The 15,715-nt window shown below is 41.1% G+C and overlaps 1 protein-coding gene across 1 annotated transcript in view; it reads left to right on the forward strand.

Moving 5' to 3' along the window:
• Nucleotides 1-11,266, forward strand: part of LOC121622096 (centrosomal protein of 128 kDa-like) — a 38,902-nt gene extending 27,636 nt beyond the window's left edge. The window contains exons 20-25 of the mRNA XM_041958933.1: nt 3,215-3,264; nt 4,528-4,551; nt 7,143-7,220; nt 7,409-7,522; nt 9,556-9,664; nt 10,505-11,266. Coding sequence (XP_041814867.1) covers nt 3,215-3,264; nt 4,528-4,551; nt 7,143-7,220; nt 7,409-7,522; nt 9,556-9,664; nt 10,505-10,578 — 449 coding nt within the window. The 3' untranslated portion in view covers nt 10,579-11,266. The remainder of the gene's footprint in view (nt 1-3,214; nt 3,265-4,527; nt 4,552-7,142; nt 7,221-7,408; nt 7,523-9,555; nt 9,665-10,504) is intronic.
• The last annotated feature ends 4,449 nt before the right edge of the window (nt 11,267-15,715 follow it).

Here is a 15,715-nt window from a genome sequence, read left to right on the forward strand (position 1 = left end):
GATGGCACACATGAGCACAGAGACAATCGACTGTCTGTAATAAGTTTTTTGGCTAAAGTGGTAGTGCACCGCTCAGATAAGCCATCTGATGACCCAGCCTCATTTCCAGACCCCTCTTTGGAAACACAGTTCACTCTGTCTTTAGACCCAATCAGCCGTTTGACCACAGCAGCCTTGTCTGTCTTCACTGCAGGCAGAAACACTGATATGGTCTCTTTAGTAATTAGACGTAGGATGAATGTGTGTGTCACAACAGCTATAGGAGCTGGTTATTTGAATTGAAGGCGTGCAGATTAAGATTTTATCAACTGTGCTTTGAATATGGCTGCTCAGTAATTTAATGTGGTTGCTCGGTTGCTCTCTTGTTGCGATTACCGCCAAGCAAGACAAGACCTACAAATCCCCGCCATGCATGAATACATACATTATGATGAGCACTAATGACATGATGCATTTGCAGCAAAACACTCAACTGTGCAGTGTGGCAAATACTAATTATCTGAAGTTCACCTGCCACCATCACAACTGATTCTTGTTTTTTTTTGCCATTTGTATTATCAAACTGGAAATTGTAGTCTCATGAGATTTATTTTCCTCATATGTTTGTGTCTGCTCATGTCAGCCGATTAACTGTTAATGCCAGCACTCTGCAGAAACCTTGTGTGATATACGGTAATTGTCTCTCAGTGAATTTATTAGGGTCAGATTGTGGTTGCAGTCTGTGTATTTTCCTTTTGAGATGTCATCACTTGCACAGTGATCTATCGTGGCCTTTCCCATTAAAACAAATCTTTATTGCATGTGAAGATAACAGTGGTTCTAATATTATAGAACCAATCCCAAGTTTTAGATGAGGTGTGACTGGGTGTGAGTCAGACACTGCATATTAGTTCAATAGTCAGAAATTGGTGTTCAGCTAAGCCTATAAATCAAGTGTGTTGACCAGTGTAGTCAGATGTGAGTTTGTTTACATGCACACATGGAGACATGGTCGTCCCCAGCTAATTGATAATAATAGCCAATAAAAATAAAATCTTTTAACCTTTTGCTGTGTTACCAGCATTTCATTAAAAGAGCACAAAGTTTACTCTGTGTGGCATCATGCCAAGCAGAGTAAACTTGGGTAAAATTGTAGTATTTTCTAAAGAAAATTCTATTGCTAAATGAAATCTGAGTTATTCTTCTAAATGAACACCTCATTAAACAAACAAGCAGTGATTGTAATTAAAAATAATTTGGCATTGCAATCAACAACAAGCACAAGCAGAGTTTGTCTTTCCTCCACCTGTTGGGGTAAAATAATCCACTAGCAGCAAACTGTGTTTGAAATGGTCTAACATATTCATTCATTACATGACAAAAACACCATTATTTTGTTTTTCTCTGGTATTCTGGGAGGTTTCGTGATGAGTCTACTCTCCCATGCCACATTGATTTAAATTGGTAAAACTGATCATTGTGGAACATCCTGGTGGTGCTATGTGTCTGCCCCACTGAGGGGTGGGAATATGTGATTTTATTGCCATAAAAAACAAAAACCATGATAATTTGATCGTAGTGAATTTTCATTGTTGATAATCTTGAATATCCTCATGAGTTTTTTGAAAAAAAATATGTAGAGTGGTGCCATTGAATTGTTTTTCTTTGCTGAAATGTGTCCAAAGTAGTACAGTTTTACTGTATGCCACAATGCCAGTTGAGCCTTTGTTTTTGGTATTGGATAACTCCACTATTTCTTCAGTCAGGGGTAAATTATATTCAGTGTACTGATACAATTGATGAAAATGGTGTCTGTACCATTTGACATGATGTAGAGAAGTAAAAAACAGAGCCTGAAAAAATGACAGAAATTATCATGTAAAAAAGAGCAGACTCACGCAGTGTTGCTATTTTAGATTTGGTTTTTTTTTTTTATTATTCTTTATTTATGCAAGGGAACCTTATTAATTACCTTATTTAAGATTGTTTGTTTTTCACTTAAAAGGATGCTCACTAAGTAAAGATGTGTGTCCTGTCTGTGATGCAATGAAAATAGTTGTTTCTTAACAAAATGTAAGGTGAAGTGATTCCAGTAGATTTTGATTGCTGATATTATGTCCTGATCCCAAGCACTTTACTGCACAATACAATGTTGGTAATGTAGGTAGGATATGCTTGACAATTAAATAGCTGAAGGTAGCACTTCATTTCCATAAATTCCTATTAATTTCTTAGGAAGTTTTCTATGAGTCATATAATCTGGCTTAAGTTCTAAGTAAAATAGAGACAGCATTTAATTGATACTCCTCCAAAAATTTGCTAAGGTAGCTTAACCTAAAGTCTTTTTAGCCGGTGCACAGCAGGTCAACTGAACGTTCAGATGAGGAGCTTATCATTAGTTCAGGCAGGCAGAGCACTCACTTTGTACTTGTATTAGCTGTTTGCATCAGCTGTTTCATTCATGCCTCACAGTTACTGTCTCATTCATCAGCTGCTTGGCCACCAGTTAAGTAGTCCAATCATATTCCTACAGGTGTAGCGTGGCCATTATAACCTGATTCTTGTCACTGCTTCTCTGCTAATACAAGCATGGCAGCAGTGTTTGCTGCCTCACCTCATTCAGCCACCCGGACTACTACTTTTCTGCTAAGTTTTTGCACATTTGTCTACAGGCAAGTGTATAATTCAACATATATGAACATTAAACCTTGAAATTATAAATACGCGAGTACAAAGTTATTTCTAACTTTTTAAAAGAAATACATAGGAAATTATTAGGAAATAAGAAACTTATTAAATAAAATGTTACTGAATCCAGAATTTTGACTAATCTTTAGCATGAGGTGAAAAAGATTCAAGAGTCTTTATTGTCATTGAGCATGACATGTCAATGAAATTTGCATTGCAACCCCCATGTTAGAAACAAGATAATAAGAAAGATAATAAGAAAGATTAGAAAGAATAAAATTAAGATAACTACAATAAAATAAACCAACGTGCAATAAAAATATTCATAAATGCAATTAAAAATATACCAGAATGAAAATATACTAAGGCAATAAAATATACTAAACAATAAAATATACACAGTGAAATGTACCAAAAAAGAAATACAAGTAAAGTATACATCAACTGCAGATGGACAATGAAGTTAACATATGCCTTGATTGACTCCAATGCTGATACTTCTAAATCTTTTGTAATCTCTACTCATCCACAACAACGTTTCTTTCAGAGCTGTTGGAGAGGAGTCACAGGAAGGAGGAGGAAATGAGGAGCCTTCAGGTTAGCATAGCAATACGTCTTTATTAATCCTTTTCTGTTCGTCTGTTCATCTGTATCTGTAAATCTGCACTATGAATGGCAGGTTTTTAATATCCCGCTGGCCTAATTTCAACTGTTTTGCCAAAAAGAGACAGCTGGTACTATTTTGTTTATACACCACATTGCCTTCAAATTCCGCTTCTGTTTTGCATATTTGTTGGGCTGTTTTTGAGTAACTGCTGGGCTTTAGTCATCGGAGCTCTGTGATGCAGTGCTGCAGACATTAGCACGCAGTCATGGGCCTGACAGACTCCTTGCAGCCTTGCTTGGACAGGTAGCTAATTACTGCAGACACGAGGCCTTGGAGTTTAAAAGCCACCAGAGGCCTCGTCTCCGTCTTTCAATACTGCAGCATCTACACTTGGCAGGCCACCAACTCACCTAGTCTGGATTGGACTGGCCCCCAGCACCTCACCGGCCCTTTACTCACCATTAAACACCGAAACACATGCTCTCTCTCTCTCTCACACACACACACACATGCACACACACGCACACACACAGGGAAGTCTGCTAAGCATTTGCTCTTGCCAAACGTGTGTTTGTACCTCTGTGAACGAGCATGTGTTTGTGTTGGATACCAGGGTCCCATCTGTGGCTGCATGATGGCACCTGCCAGCGCTCGTGTGCAATTAATCAGCCCTCTCAGACCCAGCCGAGCTTTTAATTATGAAGGATGAGGAGAGGGAGACGCGGAGAGGAAAGACGGATAGAGTGAGGGACGTAGACGAGTAAGAAGCTGGGAGGGTGGGCTGAGGAAACGAAAGTTGTTACAAACCAGCGACACATTACATACGGAGGGGGAGAGGCAGCTGGTTGGGGGGGGGGAGCAGGTGTGTGTTTGAGTGGCAGATAAGAGGCATAGCATCACTTATGCATCGTTAGAGAGGGAACATCAGTCAGAAGCCGGATGAGCGGCGAGAGCGGTTTGTCTTTGTGTGCGTGTGTCGGTGTGTGTGATAAGAAGCCTGTTGTGTGCTACAGACTCTCCCCAGCCCCCCGCGTTTCCCTCCCCTGTTACATATTTGTTGGAACACTCCATTCCTCTCTTCTGTCACTATTCTCCCACACACACTGGGTTTCTCTCTGCTTACCTGCCATTTTGAGCAGCTACCTGGACTCACCGCCTCCCTCATTTTGTTTAAACTTTACTTTGCTGTTGGGTCTCACTTTTGTTTTTATGTGCATATAAAGTAACATTGCTGCGTTTGTGTGTCTTTACAGGACCGCGTGTTGGATCTGGAGATGGTAAGGTTTGATTATTTTTTTTTAATAAAATGAATAGAGTCAAAGAAAATTGGTATGTATGTTTAGGTTGAGAGAACTTGGAGTTGTGAAGTGCCCTGGAGTTGTTAAATCAGCAGTCATGTTGACTTTCAGCATGATTCGATGCAGCCATGTAGGCAGGTTCACCTGAGGCTATGTGTGTTTAGCAACCCATTGAGGCTACCAGAGGGTTAGAAATGATTGCTTTACTCAAGGCTCAGAGCTCTGTTAATCATCATAAATCTTGCTGATGGGGTTAAGAACCAAGCTGTACTGACAATACAGTATTGACCCACTATTCACACTGTTAGCATTCACCGCTATCATCCTTAATCAGCTGTTAGATGTCAGCCTAAAAGTACTTAGCATTACTGAGAGGTTATATTGACCCAAGTGCTTTTTCTCTCTTGAGAAGAAAAAAAAAAGATGAAGCTGTCAAACGCACGCTTTCCATCCATCACAATTATTCGGGGTGCTTGGCCACTTCAGCCTTCAATTAGCCGCCGTGAGGAAGAAGAGGAAATATGTCGAACCTCTATTCAATCAAATATTTTTCTGCCTACCGCAACAACACGTCGACAGGATGCATCGACCCATCCTCCACTCAGGCCGGGTGGTGAGGATCAGCCAGCAGTGTGCCATTCAGTGTATCAATCAGCATGACGCCTTGTAACAACCAGCTCTTTTGATGCTTAAATACTCCATTTGAATGGGAATGGGGAGGCTATTGAAACATACAGTGGAGGGAGAATAGAATGGAGTGCAGTGAGATTAGTTACTTCATCAAATATGCAGTGTGTTCTAACAAAAGTCCTCAATTAGCTTCTTGAGCAGGCAGTATGACATCCTGTCTGTTACCATGTAGGCTTGAGCCCACCGTTTTTAATTCATAACACAGCAGTTCTGATTATGATGAGTCCACTGAAAATGACTGACTGGGAATTGTTTAGAGTGCATACCATTTTATTTTTAATTATTGGAATGCCAACTGGGAGCAAAAAACAAGCACCAATACTGCCCACAGCTGTTGTTAGAGGAGTTATACTCTCCGCTAAGCCCAGTGGGTAAAGCAGATACTATATAACCACAACATCCCTTATTTGATTGGACCTTTGTTATCCATGATCTTGAAAGGTGGCTGTAAAGTTTATCTTGTGCCTGATGATGAGGGTGGCAGCAGTAATGAGCTTAGATTCAGAACAGTTACAATGAAATCCAATGGCAACCCAGAGTCACGGCCAAACACACATCCAATCGCTCATAGAAACTTCCTCAACACCCCCGCAGTATGATCCATTTTTTTCCCATCTTTAATCCATATCCCCAGCATTTTCCAATCAACCTGCAGTTCATAAATAAATCAGTAAACCCACCACTCCTGGCCACGCTTCAGAGCCAGCAGGAGCATGATACACAGGAGTTGTGTTAAAGGTGCCCTGTGGAGTTATTTTTACTTTCAGTGTTTCTCACCAGAACACGTGTGTGTGTGTGTGTGTGTGTGTGTGTGTGTGTGTGTGTGTGTGTGTGTGTGTGTGTGTGTGTGTGTGTGTGTGTGTGTGTGTGTGTGTGTGTGTGTGTGTGTGTGTGTGTGTGTGTGTGTCCTCGAAGTATAACAAATGTGTTCAGTTAGTTTCCTTCCTTGTAAAACATAACATATTTCTACTTTGGGAATATATTGGAATTGATTTTTAAATTTTGATAATCATGGCATCTGCACCACCTGTTGCATCGAGCTCAAATCAGTGACATTTTTTGAAATCACAACATTTTAGCTGAAGTGTGTGAGCATGTACATTCATATATTCACAATGCACCTCTTGGCTGATCTGTACACAGTCTAAGTGAAGGCTTGTTGTGTGCACTTATCATACAGGTTAAGGGAGGAAATATTTTAGATGCAGTCTTAATATTTCACAATCTGTTTTGTCATGTGAAAGGACGTGAATAATACCTACCCATAACAGGATCAGCTGTACAGCCTTGTGATTTGGGTGGTACATCCCATTATCTCTGCAAATACAAAGGCATCAGTAGCCGCCACAGAGCAGTTAAAGCCCACGGACAGCTGATGCAGCCGTGCAGCAATAATCACTTCAGTTGACCTTTGACTAGGAACGGCATCTCATTTAACTAAATGTGTGTTTCATTGATTATTCCGTCCTCACTTCTCCCTCTTTCATCTTGTCCTCAGTCTTAAATGAGAAATGCTGAGGAATGAGGAAATCCACGAGAGGGGAAGGAGAGGCAATTAAGGGAATTGGGATGTAGCCTCAGTGTTTAGCCGTGGATAATTCTCCATTTACTATTTAGTTGTTGCATTGTAGTGCTTTTTGCTTGTCCCTTTCATGGTAATTTATGATTTGGGGAGTCTTTACTTGATTTCTTTGTTTTTATAATGATCACAGAAGACATTTTTAATGAAAATTACACTAAAACATGTGTGGTCTGTGTGCTACAGTCTCCCGGACTTGGACTTGTTGATTTAAATGATGGAGTTAAATGGCTAAATATGAATGTCAGACACATGCAAGAAACAAATGTGATCGAACTGATTTCATGTGTATGGTTTCTAGAACACAAGAGTCGCTCTGGACCACTTGGAGGCAATTCCAGAGAAACAGTGTCTGATGGAGAACTTCAAAGATTTAGAGGTGGGTTCACTTGAAGATGAGATCATTTTTATTTATCCAGTTAATAAATGTTATGCATTCATTGACGTGTTCTTCTTCCACTATATATATGCTCATGCTCATGCTTTTGTCTTTTCGGCCTGGTTAAGGACACTTGCTCCTTTAGCCTGGTTGGTTATGATGACACTGCCTCCTTTTTGTGCCGTCAGGAGTCACAGCGGCAGAGGGAGATGGTGGAGCAGCGCTACACCAAATACAAAGAAATCGTCTGGGACCTACAGCACCAACTGGACGAGTCCAAGCGCAGAATCCAAGAATGCAGAGTACGACGCACACACATGCAGACAGATGCAGTTCTGTACTTCCCAACAACAACCCACGCCTTTTCTATTTCAGTCACTAATTGCGCTGCTTTGTTCAAACACCAGCGGTTTGGATAAGGATAGCCTGACTTTGAGTGCCATTTATGAGTCTAACTCGCCCACACCGGTGCCAGTGTGTGCGCTGCACCGAATTTCAACTTGTATGAATAAATGAATAATTTCACATGCTGGTAATGCATCATGGACAGAGTGGGATGAGCTCGAGCAGTGGCACAAATGTACACTCAAACAAAACCTGAATTTTACCGGTCACCGTTAAGTGCCGCAGTCATCTTCTGTGCTATAAAGCCGTCGAGGGAGCCATCAAGGCATCATTGTTGACAGCTGATTGCCATCAGCAGTTTGCAACCTGCCCTAAACAGCCATACAGTCACTTTAAATGGTTTTAATCTGCCAGATCGCCCTGTTGGTTTGCGAAATGCCTCCCATGTTGAGCGATAAGTGGCGATTGCATTAGTTTAATAGCTGCTGCCCACCCAGGGTTTGTTTAAGGAAAAAGGATGGATGGAATGTCTTTACAAGACTTACATCTTGATCACAGCCAGCAGTGCCAATAACAAGAAACAGCTTCTGCACTGAATGTAAAAGCGGCTGTCTGCTAGCAACAGCAGCTTCTAAAGCTCAATTCTGTAATGTTGATGATCTATAGACACAGGATAAAAGAAATCTGTAATATGAGTCAGACTTTAAGAGGCGGCACTGACTTTGCAGGCCTTTCGACAGCATCACAAAATATTAAGAGATATGTGCATAGGCTTTGCCTCTATCTTTACAGGCAAATAAATGTCTGTAAAAGAAGCTTTTATCATAAACAGGTACACACAGTCCATGGGGGAACTTAAATCACTCTCTTCCCAAACGCAATATTTTATCATTCTGTGCAGCACTTTGATGTCCAAACAAGCATTTTGTGAACAGCCAAATTTGTCCCACAACACTCACTTTACGGCGCTTTGAATTGAATTTTGTGGAGTTAGTATGCGCTGTGATGTGCATTACTGTAAGACGTACCTTAGCCACGCGAGGGACGTGGTTATAGAGATGTGTGTGTCTGTCACTAACATTTTGGATCAGCAGACAGACAGATCTTGCCAGTTTTTGCATGGATTGTTATTCAGTTTTGGTGCAGATTTGTTCCATTTCTACTGTAGCCAAGCGATCTCAACACACTGCAGAAGAGTGCATTGGTAAAACACATGCTCATAGACAAAACACAAGCAAATTCAGTCAACACTTTAACACAAGCACTGCAGATACAGAAGCACTCTGCAAATACAAATAGTGTTTCGCTTCTTATTAGCCTGCCAATTCACTTTTTCGTGTCCCCTGGAAACAGATCTGGTGTCGTCCGTGCTACTTGCAGTGTGTTTTCTGTTTGGTTGTGTGTGTTTGCTGCATCGTTTCTCTTTTTGGTTGTGCTGTGTGTTCGGCCACTGGATCTTTCACTGATGTTCATTCATTAAATTTGTTGAATCTTTTCATCATCACGTCATGAACTTTATGCCATCAGGTAACTCAAGATAGCAGTTGTCAGTGTTATTAATAATGAATGTTGTTATTTACCCTTTTGGTCATTTGTGCATAGAAAAGTTTCACCTCTCTTCCTATAAGGTCAGAGGATCACCACAGCCATTAGACTTCATCATATGGGCATTATGAATGTATAAAATTTCATCCAATAGTGAGATGTTTGAGTGTGGACAAGTACAGGGACTGATGAACCTGTGTAATTCCAAGTATGTCCATTGAGTGTGGCAGTATAGGTCTGAATCTGACAAGATGAATCTGAGTTCTCCCAGAATGCCCTCAGGCTATACCCACGATTACTAAGATCTAAGAATAATCATGTTTTCTTTCCCTGTTTCGCACATGGTGTGTCTGTCATGTCCTGTGTGTACGAGCATTACAGCCTCACGGTGCTGCTAACTGTACTCTTTCAGCCTTGTCAGTTACTGTGTCCTCCCGTCTTCCAGGACGAGAAGCTGGACGCCACTTCCAGGAGCGTAAGACTGGCTGCTCTTTCTTCCTCCATCAAAGGCACCAGCACATTCCTCAGCAGCTCGCTGCGATCTGACACACCGTGTGAGTATTTATCCTCTGAAGCTACGAAACCTGTGCTCTGACAGCTTATTTATCGGCTGCTTTCATGGTAGTCATGGTAGGTGTTTTTTCTGCACCTCTGCAGTGCTAGATAATTTGAAATTGTGTACCAGTATTTTTAAAGGTTTTGTACTGCAACATCACCTCTGGACAATGGCTGGATGGCTAAAATTAAAAGCTGGGTTATTTTGCGAGACACATAATCACCTTTTTAAAAGAGGTCATTATGAATGACATTTTTTAAGAAAAAACATTCATCATACTTCTTCCATCTTTTGTCAAGATCTCAATATTGACAAAATATATTGTAACTGGTTATTTGTTTCGGTGCTGCTAAATTCCACTGTTTAGTGTATCATTTACAAAGCTAAAATGGTGATATAGATAATTAAACATGATGAGTTTCAGTGGCAGTCTTAGAGCACGGTCACTTTTCCTTTCAGGATTTTTCAACATGGTGCCCAGAGCTCAAACTTTCCACCAATGCTCTCTGAAAGTGTGTATGTGTATCACTGCCAGTGGCTCATAGCCAAAATCACTTGTAGCACTTTCCTAAGCTGCTTATAGATATTTGGCGCCGTGTGAGAGGCGCATAGTTTCTGTGGCTTTGTGTCTGTTTTACCTCCAAGAGCTATGGTGGCCAAAACATCTGTGGCTTTTCAACATTAGTGTTGATATACAATACAATTACTGCATCTATTCATGACTACCATTAACAATAGAGAAGAGTACACTGCTCCCACACTTTGGGCTGTGACTGTGTTGCAGACACACAAGGATTATAACTTTTTTCCTTTCGGTTTCTCCCTCCCTCTGCCGCAGCTCCTCACAAACGCCTGACCAGTTCAGACTTCGATGAGTCCACAGTCAACGGGGCCAAACCGCCGTCAGATTAGCTTGACCTCAAGTGAACCTTTTATCTGTATCTCCACAAACCCAAACACGTGGTGCTTACAGCTGCTTCTACCTGCCTGGTGCTCAAGCAGAACAAAGAACAACTGGACTGTACCAGGAGGCCTTGAACTCAACACTAATCCTCCTCGACTACCTCAACCAGGCAATCAGTGCAGGTGCTCAAGAGCAGGAGGGTAAGACTGTGAGGCTTCACAGCTAACTTTGAGAAATACTTTGGAAGAGAAGATGTAGGTGTGGACACTGGAAAGGAGGATATACTGTAAGTGTTTAAATGTTATTTATAAGAATCTGAATTGAATGTATTTACTGGATTTGAAAAAGGTTTAAACCAAAATAGTTTCTCTGGAACAATTTTAACAGCTCAACAGCGTTTTAAATATTTTTGACCTTATTACCAATCTGTATGCTTATTATAATACCTATTATGACGTGTTTGTGCAAAAATGATTTCATATAACTCTACTGGTGCCTTTTGAACAATATGCAGTTTTGTTTTTTACTGATATACCACGATGTCTTCATCATGAAAATGTGACACATCTTTTGTTTTTCCGTGTTTTAAATGTATTGACCGTTTTCTTCTTTTTGTTACACTTTATATTTGTAAAAACAAACAAAAAGCACAAATCTATTTTTAGGAAATATGAAGGAAGTGTAAGCACTGAATAAATCCCCATGCATCTAAACGCTTGGTTTTCTAAGCACACTTGATGTCCCCTTCATTTCTGAGTGAAGTGTTTGCTTTGTAGCAGCCGAGAGACTCCAGCTACTCCCACTGGTATCCTTCACTGGAGAGATCGACCTGAAGCCACATGAGAGAGTAGAGTCGCCTTTACATTTCCTGCTTAGCTTCAAATGCGTAAACACAGTATCTCTCTCAAACTTGTACATAATCTTGCTTGAAAGATACTGTGAGGTGGTGTACAGTATAAATCTGACCAAACATCCTCAAACATTCAGACAGTTATGGAGCCCTGGAACTTACAAAAAGTTATCAGGCAAGTCATAAAATGAACTCAAGCCTTCAATAAATAATACTGTCAGTTACTGTAAATGATTAAAATGTGCGTAAAACATAAATTATACAAAAAAAAATATATAAAATAATATATGTAGAAGATATTTTCATCAGTGAAGAAGTGCAAAAAGTTTTTTTTTCATTCACTTGCTCCTTTTTATTTTTTGGGGTCTTGGCACACAATTATCTATCTCCTGTTTTTCCCAAACAACATCTATTTTCATTTTAATCACCACATTTCCAGTTTTCCTAATGATTACATGATAACGAGCTGGGATGGCCAGAGCAGTGTGTCCATGTGTTGTAAACATCAGTGGAGGGGACTGCTTAGGTATCAAGCTGGACTGAAAACACTGGCTAAACACATGAAGCACCAGCCTGCAGTGAGAGAGCCAGCTGAAGCTCACTTCAGTGCATGTAATGTTAATCATCCCTGTGCTGCAGCTTGCTGCGGCATCAGTGTATTAAACTCGTGTAACAGCAGCTACAACATTTTAGACAGCAAGCTAAAGATTTTAGTGTTTTGTAGCAATTTGTTAGATGTGAATCACACATACAAAATAATAAGTAATACAAGAAAATGAGAGACATGCAGCTTAACATAACCAGAAAGTGAACTTTCTTAGTGTTAACGTCTAAATGCAGCCACACACACTGTTCTCCATTATCCACTGATTTTACACACACACACACGCACTCTGGACATTGCATAGATGTGCCATTCTCTTTATCATATAATCAGTAGGCAGTGCGAGGGGGGATGCCGTCCCCTTTTGTTACCCTACCATCCTCCCCCTCCATCCCTAGCAGCAGAGAGAGTGCAGGGGGGGTTTAGTTGAACATGTTGGTCTGGTCTGTCTGGCTCATTGATCCTTTATCCGACTGAGGTTTGTCTATGTTGGAGTCTCTGACCTGTGAGGTATGGGCCGTCTGACTGTGCTGTGTGTTGACGCTGTCCGTGGTGCTGAAGCAGCACACTGATTCGTGCAGTAATTGCTCCTCTCTCAGTCCTGCTGTTCTGCCAGTTTCATCTCGATCTATAATACTGTTTTAACTGTGTGGCTGCGGGGGGTGAAGAAAAAAGTAAAAGCTCTTTGCTTTTTTTCATTAGCTGATTGGAGGTTAAAGGAAAAGTCTAGAGCTTTTTACTTTTTACAATCCATCTTCATTATTTGACTAACAGTGTTATTTGTTGATGTATTTTTCACTGATATCCTTTCAATTCATTTTGTTAATTTCAGGGCTCCGTAGAGACTGTCGAGTATTTTTTTTATTGTGATTTAATCACGGTGCTGTAGTTGTTGATTACTCTCCCAAAATGTCAAATCAATCACCGTTTGGTCATAATTTCAGTGTCACTCACTGAAATCATTTTTCTCTTTCATAGCCTTTGTGTTTAAATCCCAAACAAGACGCATGCATGATTATGAGTTTGCGAAGCTGAACTTCCCAAAAGAAATATGATTTGTGCACCTTTACTAAATCCGAGCTTGTGGGGTTTTTGGAGCTGTGCGTGTGCCAGCCGAACAACACAAATCCTCTCCTTTAAAGGCCTCTGCAGGTTTCTTTTGTGCGGCAGCCCGGAATATTCAAAGACAAGAAAAAACTGAATTGACAGCTAAGTAGTCTTCCGCCTTAATGAAAATCAAAGCTTGTGAGAGTTGGCATTTTTGAACACAGTCAGTACTAATGTTCTGTCTCATCCTCTGAAGAAACAGCACTGTTATCTCTTAAGATCATTTTCAAAAAGGAAAATAAGTGTTGTATTTAAAAGAGGCAAAGTTTCCATTAGACTTAATAACAAAAGCAAAACAAAGTGTTTCAGTCCAGGCGATTATGGGTCCAGTCTGACAAAATGAGTGTGTGTTTCATGAAGCAGCATCCAGAGGAAAGCAAAGCTCAACCAAGCTTAGAGCAAAAATGAGCCGCGGAGCCGCGCTAAGCCCTCGCTCAATCCCTGTTTCCCCTTCACTTCTAAGTACATTTGGAAAGCCAGGGTCCAGAGGAAATATCGAACAATCCTCGGAGCACATATTCACACAGATTGACGGCACTTGTGTGGTGACTCCTTAAGCATACTGTAGTTTTACAGTTATCTGTTGACTGCTAGCTGGTTCAGTTAGGAGTTTAGCACTAAATGTAATCATGGAGGTCCCAACTGGTCAAGAAAGTCCTGCAGACACCTTGAGACTATGGAAAAGAAAATTTTAGCACTGCTTTGCTGTGGATTATTGCTTATAATCTCTTACTGTTGAACGTTTATATCAATATGTGGCATGAGGTAGTGTACACTGTCCTCGGGTGGTGTCAGGATAACATCTGCTCCCAAAACTTAAACTCCTCAGACTCAAATTTGAGCATCGTATGCAATCTCAGCGTTCAGATTTTTCACCCCTCATTCATCATCGTATTGATATTTCCACATTTGTCTAAATAAATCACATTTGGCAGGCTCATTCACACTCACAGACAACCCCGGCTCCCTAATGTACTTCTTTATGCGATAACGTCCCGAGGAAAGTGTCTGCTTATCTAAGCTGTATTAGGCTGCAAAACACATGCAAACTCATAGATCTGTGCTGCCGCTCCCTGCAGACTAGTTTCCCCATTTACATTCTGCTCCATCATTAGTCCAGCTTTACTCCACTTTGTCAGGTTGAGAGATGTTAATGAATAAATTCAGAGCTTTCCACTGGTTAGTGTTTGTGTTTTTTTCCTGCAGAGGAAGCGCGGCGTCCACGCTAAAACAAAAATAATAATAATAAATAGTAATCTGCATTTGCACATCCATGAGAAATGTAACACACATCTGAGCTTGTCAGAATAAATTGCAGCGTGACAGTCAAAGTCATTTAAAATGTGGCGGTAGTATTCAGATGTGTTCAGAAGGAGTGCGTCTCTCCCTGTATGTATGAGCACAGGAAGCCCCCCCCCACACACACACACTTTCTCAGCTCCCCAGTACATGGACTGTTGCACAGCTAGCGTGAGGCAGCTACAGGAGATTAGAAACTTTCTGCTTAGTCGTGCCCTCGGCATCTCTCGGCTCAACTTTGCACCTTTGCACCACTGGAGTCCTGCGGTTTGTCGCATCGGTGGCTCATTACGAGTCAGACCGCTCCCCCCATGTGCTCGAATCAGCTCTGACCCTCCACTCTGTTCCTGCACAGGCCATTATCTACCAACTGAAAGACTTTCCACATACAAATAACATCTCTTGAATTGAAAGGTCAACCCCCAACAACATAAATAATCACTTTTAGTGTATCTAGCTACACATAGAAGTTAGTCATACTGTGTGTGTATCTTTTATATTCCTTTTATCGAAGGAAGTTTGTGTTGCTCACAGGACTGAAAAAAAAAAACAACCCTTCTTTCTCTCATAAAGAAGAATTTCTGACGCTTTCAGCCACACCTCATGGCCTTCCTCACCAGATGGAGTAATCCCATGGCCTCTATGTAGAACTTTGGTCACATGATAATTGGTGGCGATGCACGGGGGCAGATGGTAACCCCTCTCTCTGTCAGAGGACGGTCTGTGGTGCTGAATGTGAATGGCCGGCCAACGACTCCACCCAGTAAGGAAGGAAGAAATGTGGCTGGACTTAAGGCTCATTGAATATTACCCCACAAAAACGGCCATTAGTAACCACAGCAACCCCCTCTGCCTCTTACAGCCAATCAAACAGCGGTGGGGTGTTTGCCACTGCTGCTGACTGCTGTTATAGTGCTGGCATAAGCCTCTGCAGCAGCCACCGAGGCTGATTCCCATTAGAACAAACCTATTTGGCTTGCATTACAAACCCATTCAATCAGGCAGCCGTGCTCTGCTTTTTCGTTAAAGCCCGGAGGCTGAGAGTGTATCCAGCCGCTGTCGTTCAATAAGTGAATGGGTTATTGCAGCTGAGCCTCCGTATCAACCTCATTTTCTCCTGGGCTCAGGAAAAAAACAAAACAAAACGGAAAAAAAAACATGTTTTGTGTGGAATTGTTGTGCAACAATTTGTATTTATAACCCATTTTAAAATAAAATGAAGTGCTGTACAGTGTGTTTGCTCACTGAATATGCAACAGTCCAGAGTGAGTGGAGCGATTTCCAT

The sequence above is a fragment of the Chelmon rostratus genome, chromosome 18 (genome assembly GCF_017976325.1).
Source record: "Chelmon rostratus isolate fCheRos1 chromosome 18, fCheRos1.pri, whole genome shotgun sequence".
NCBI lineage: Eukaryota > Metazoa > Chordata > Actinopteri > Chaetodontiformes > Chaetodontidae > Chelmon > Chelmon rostratus.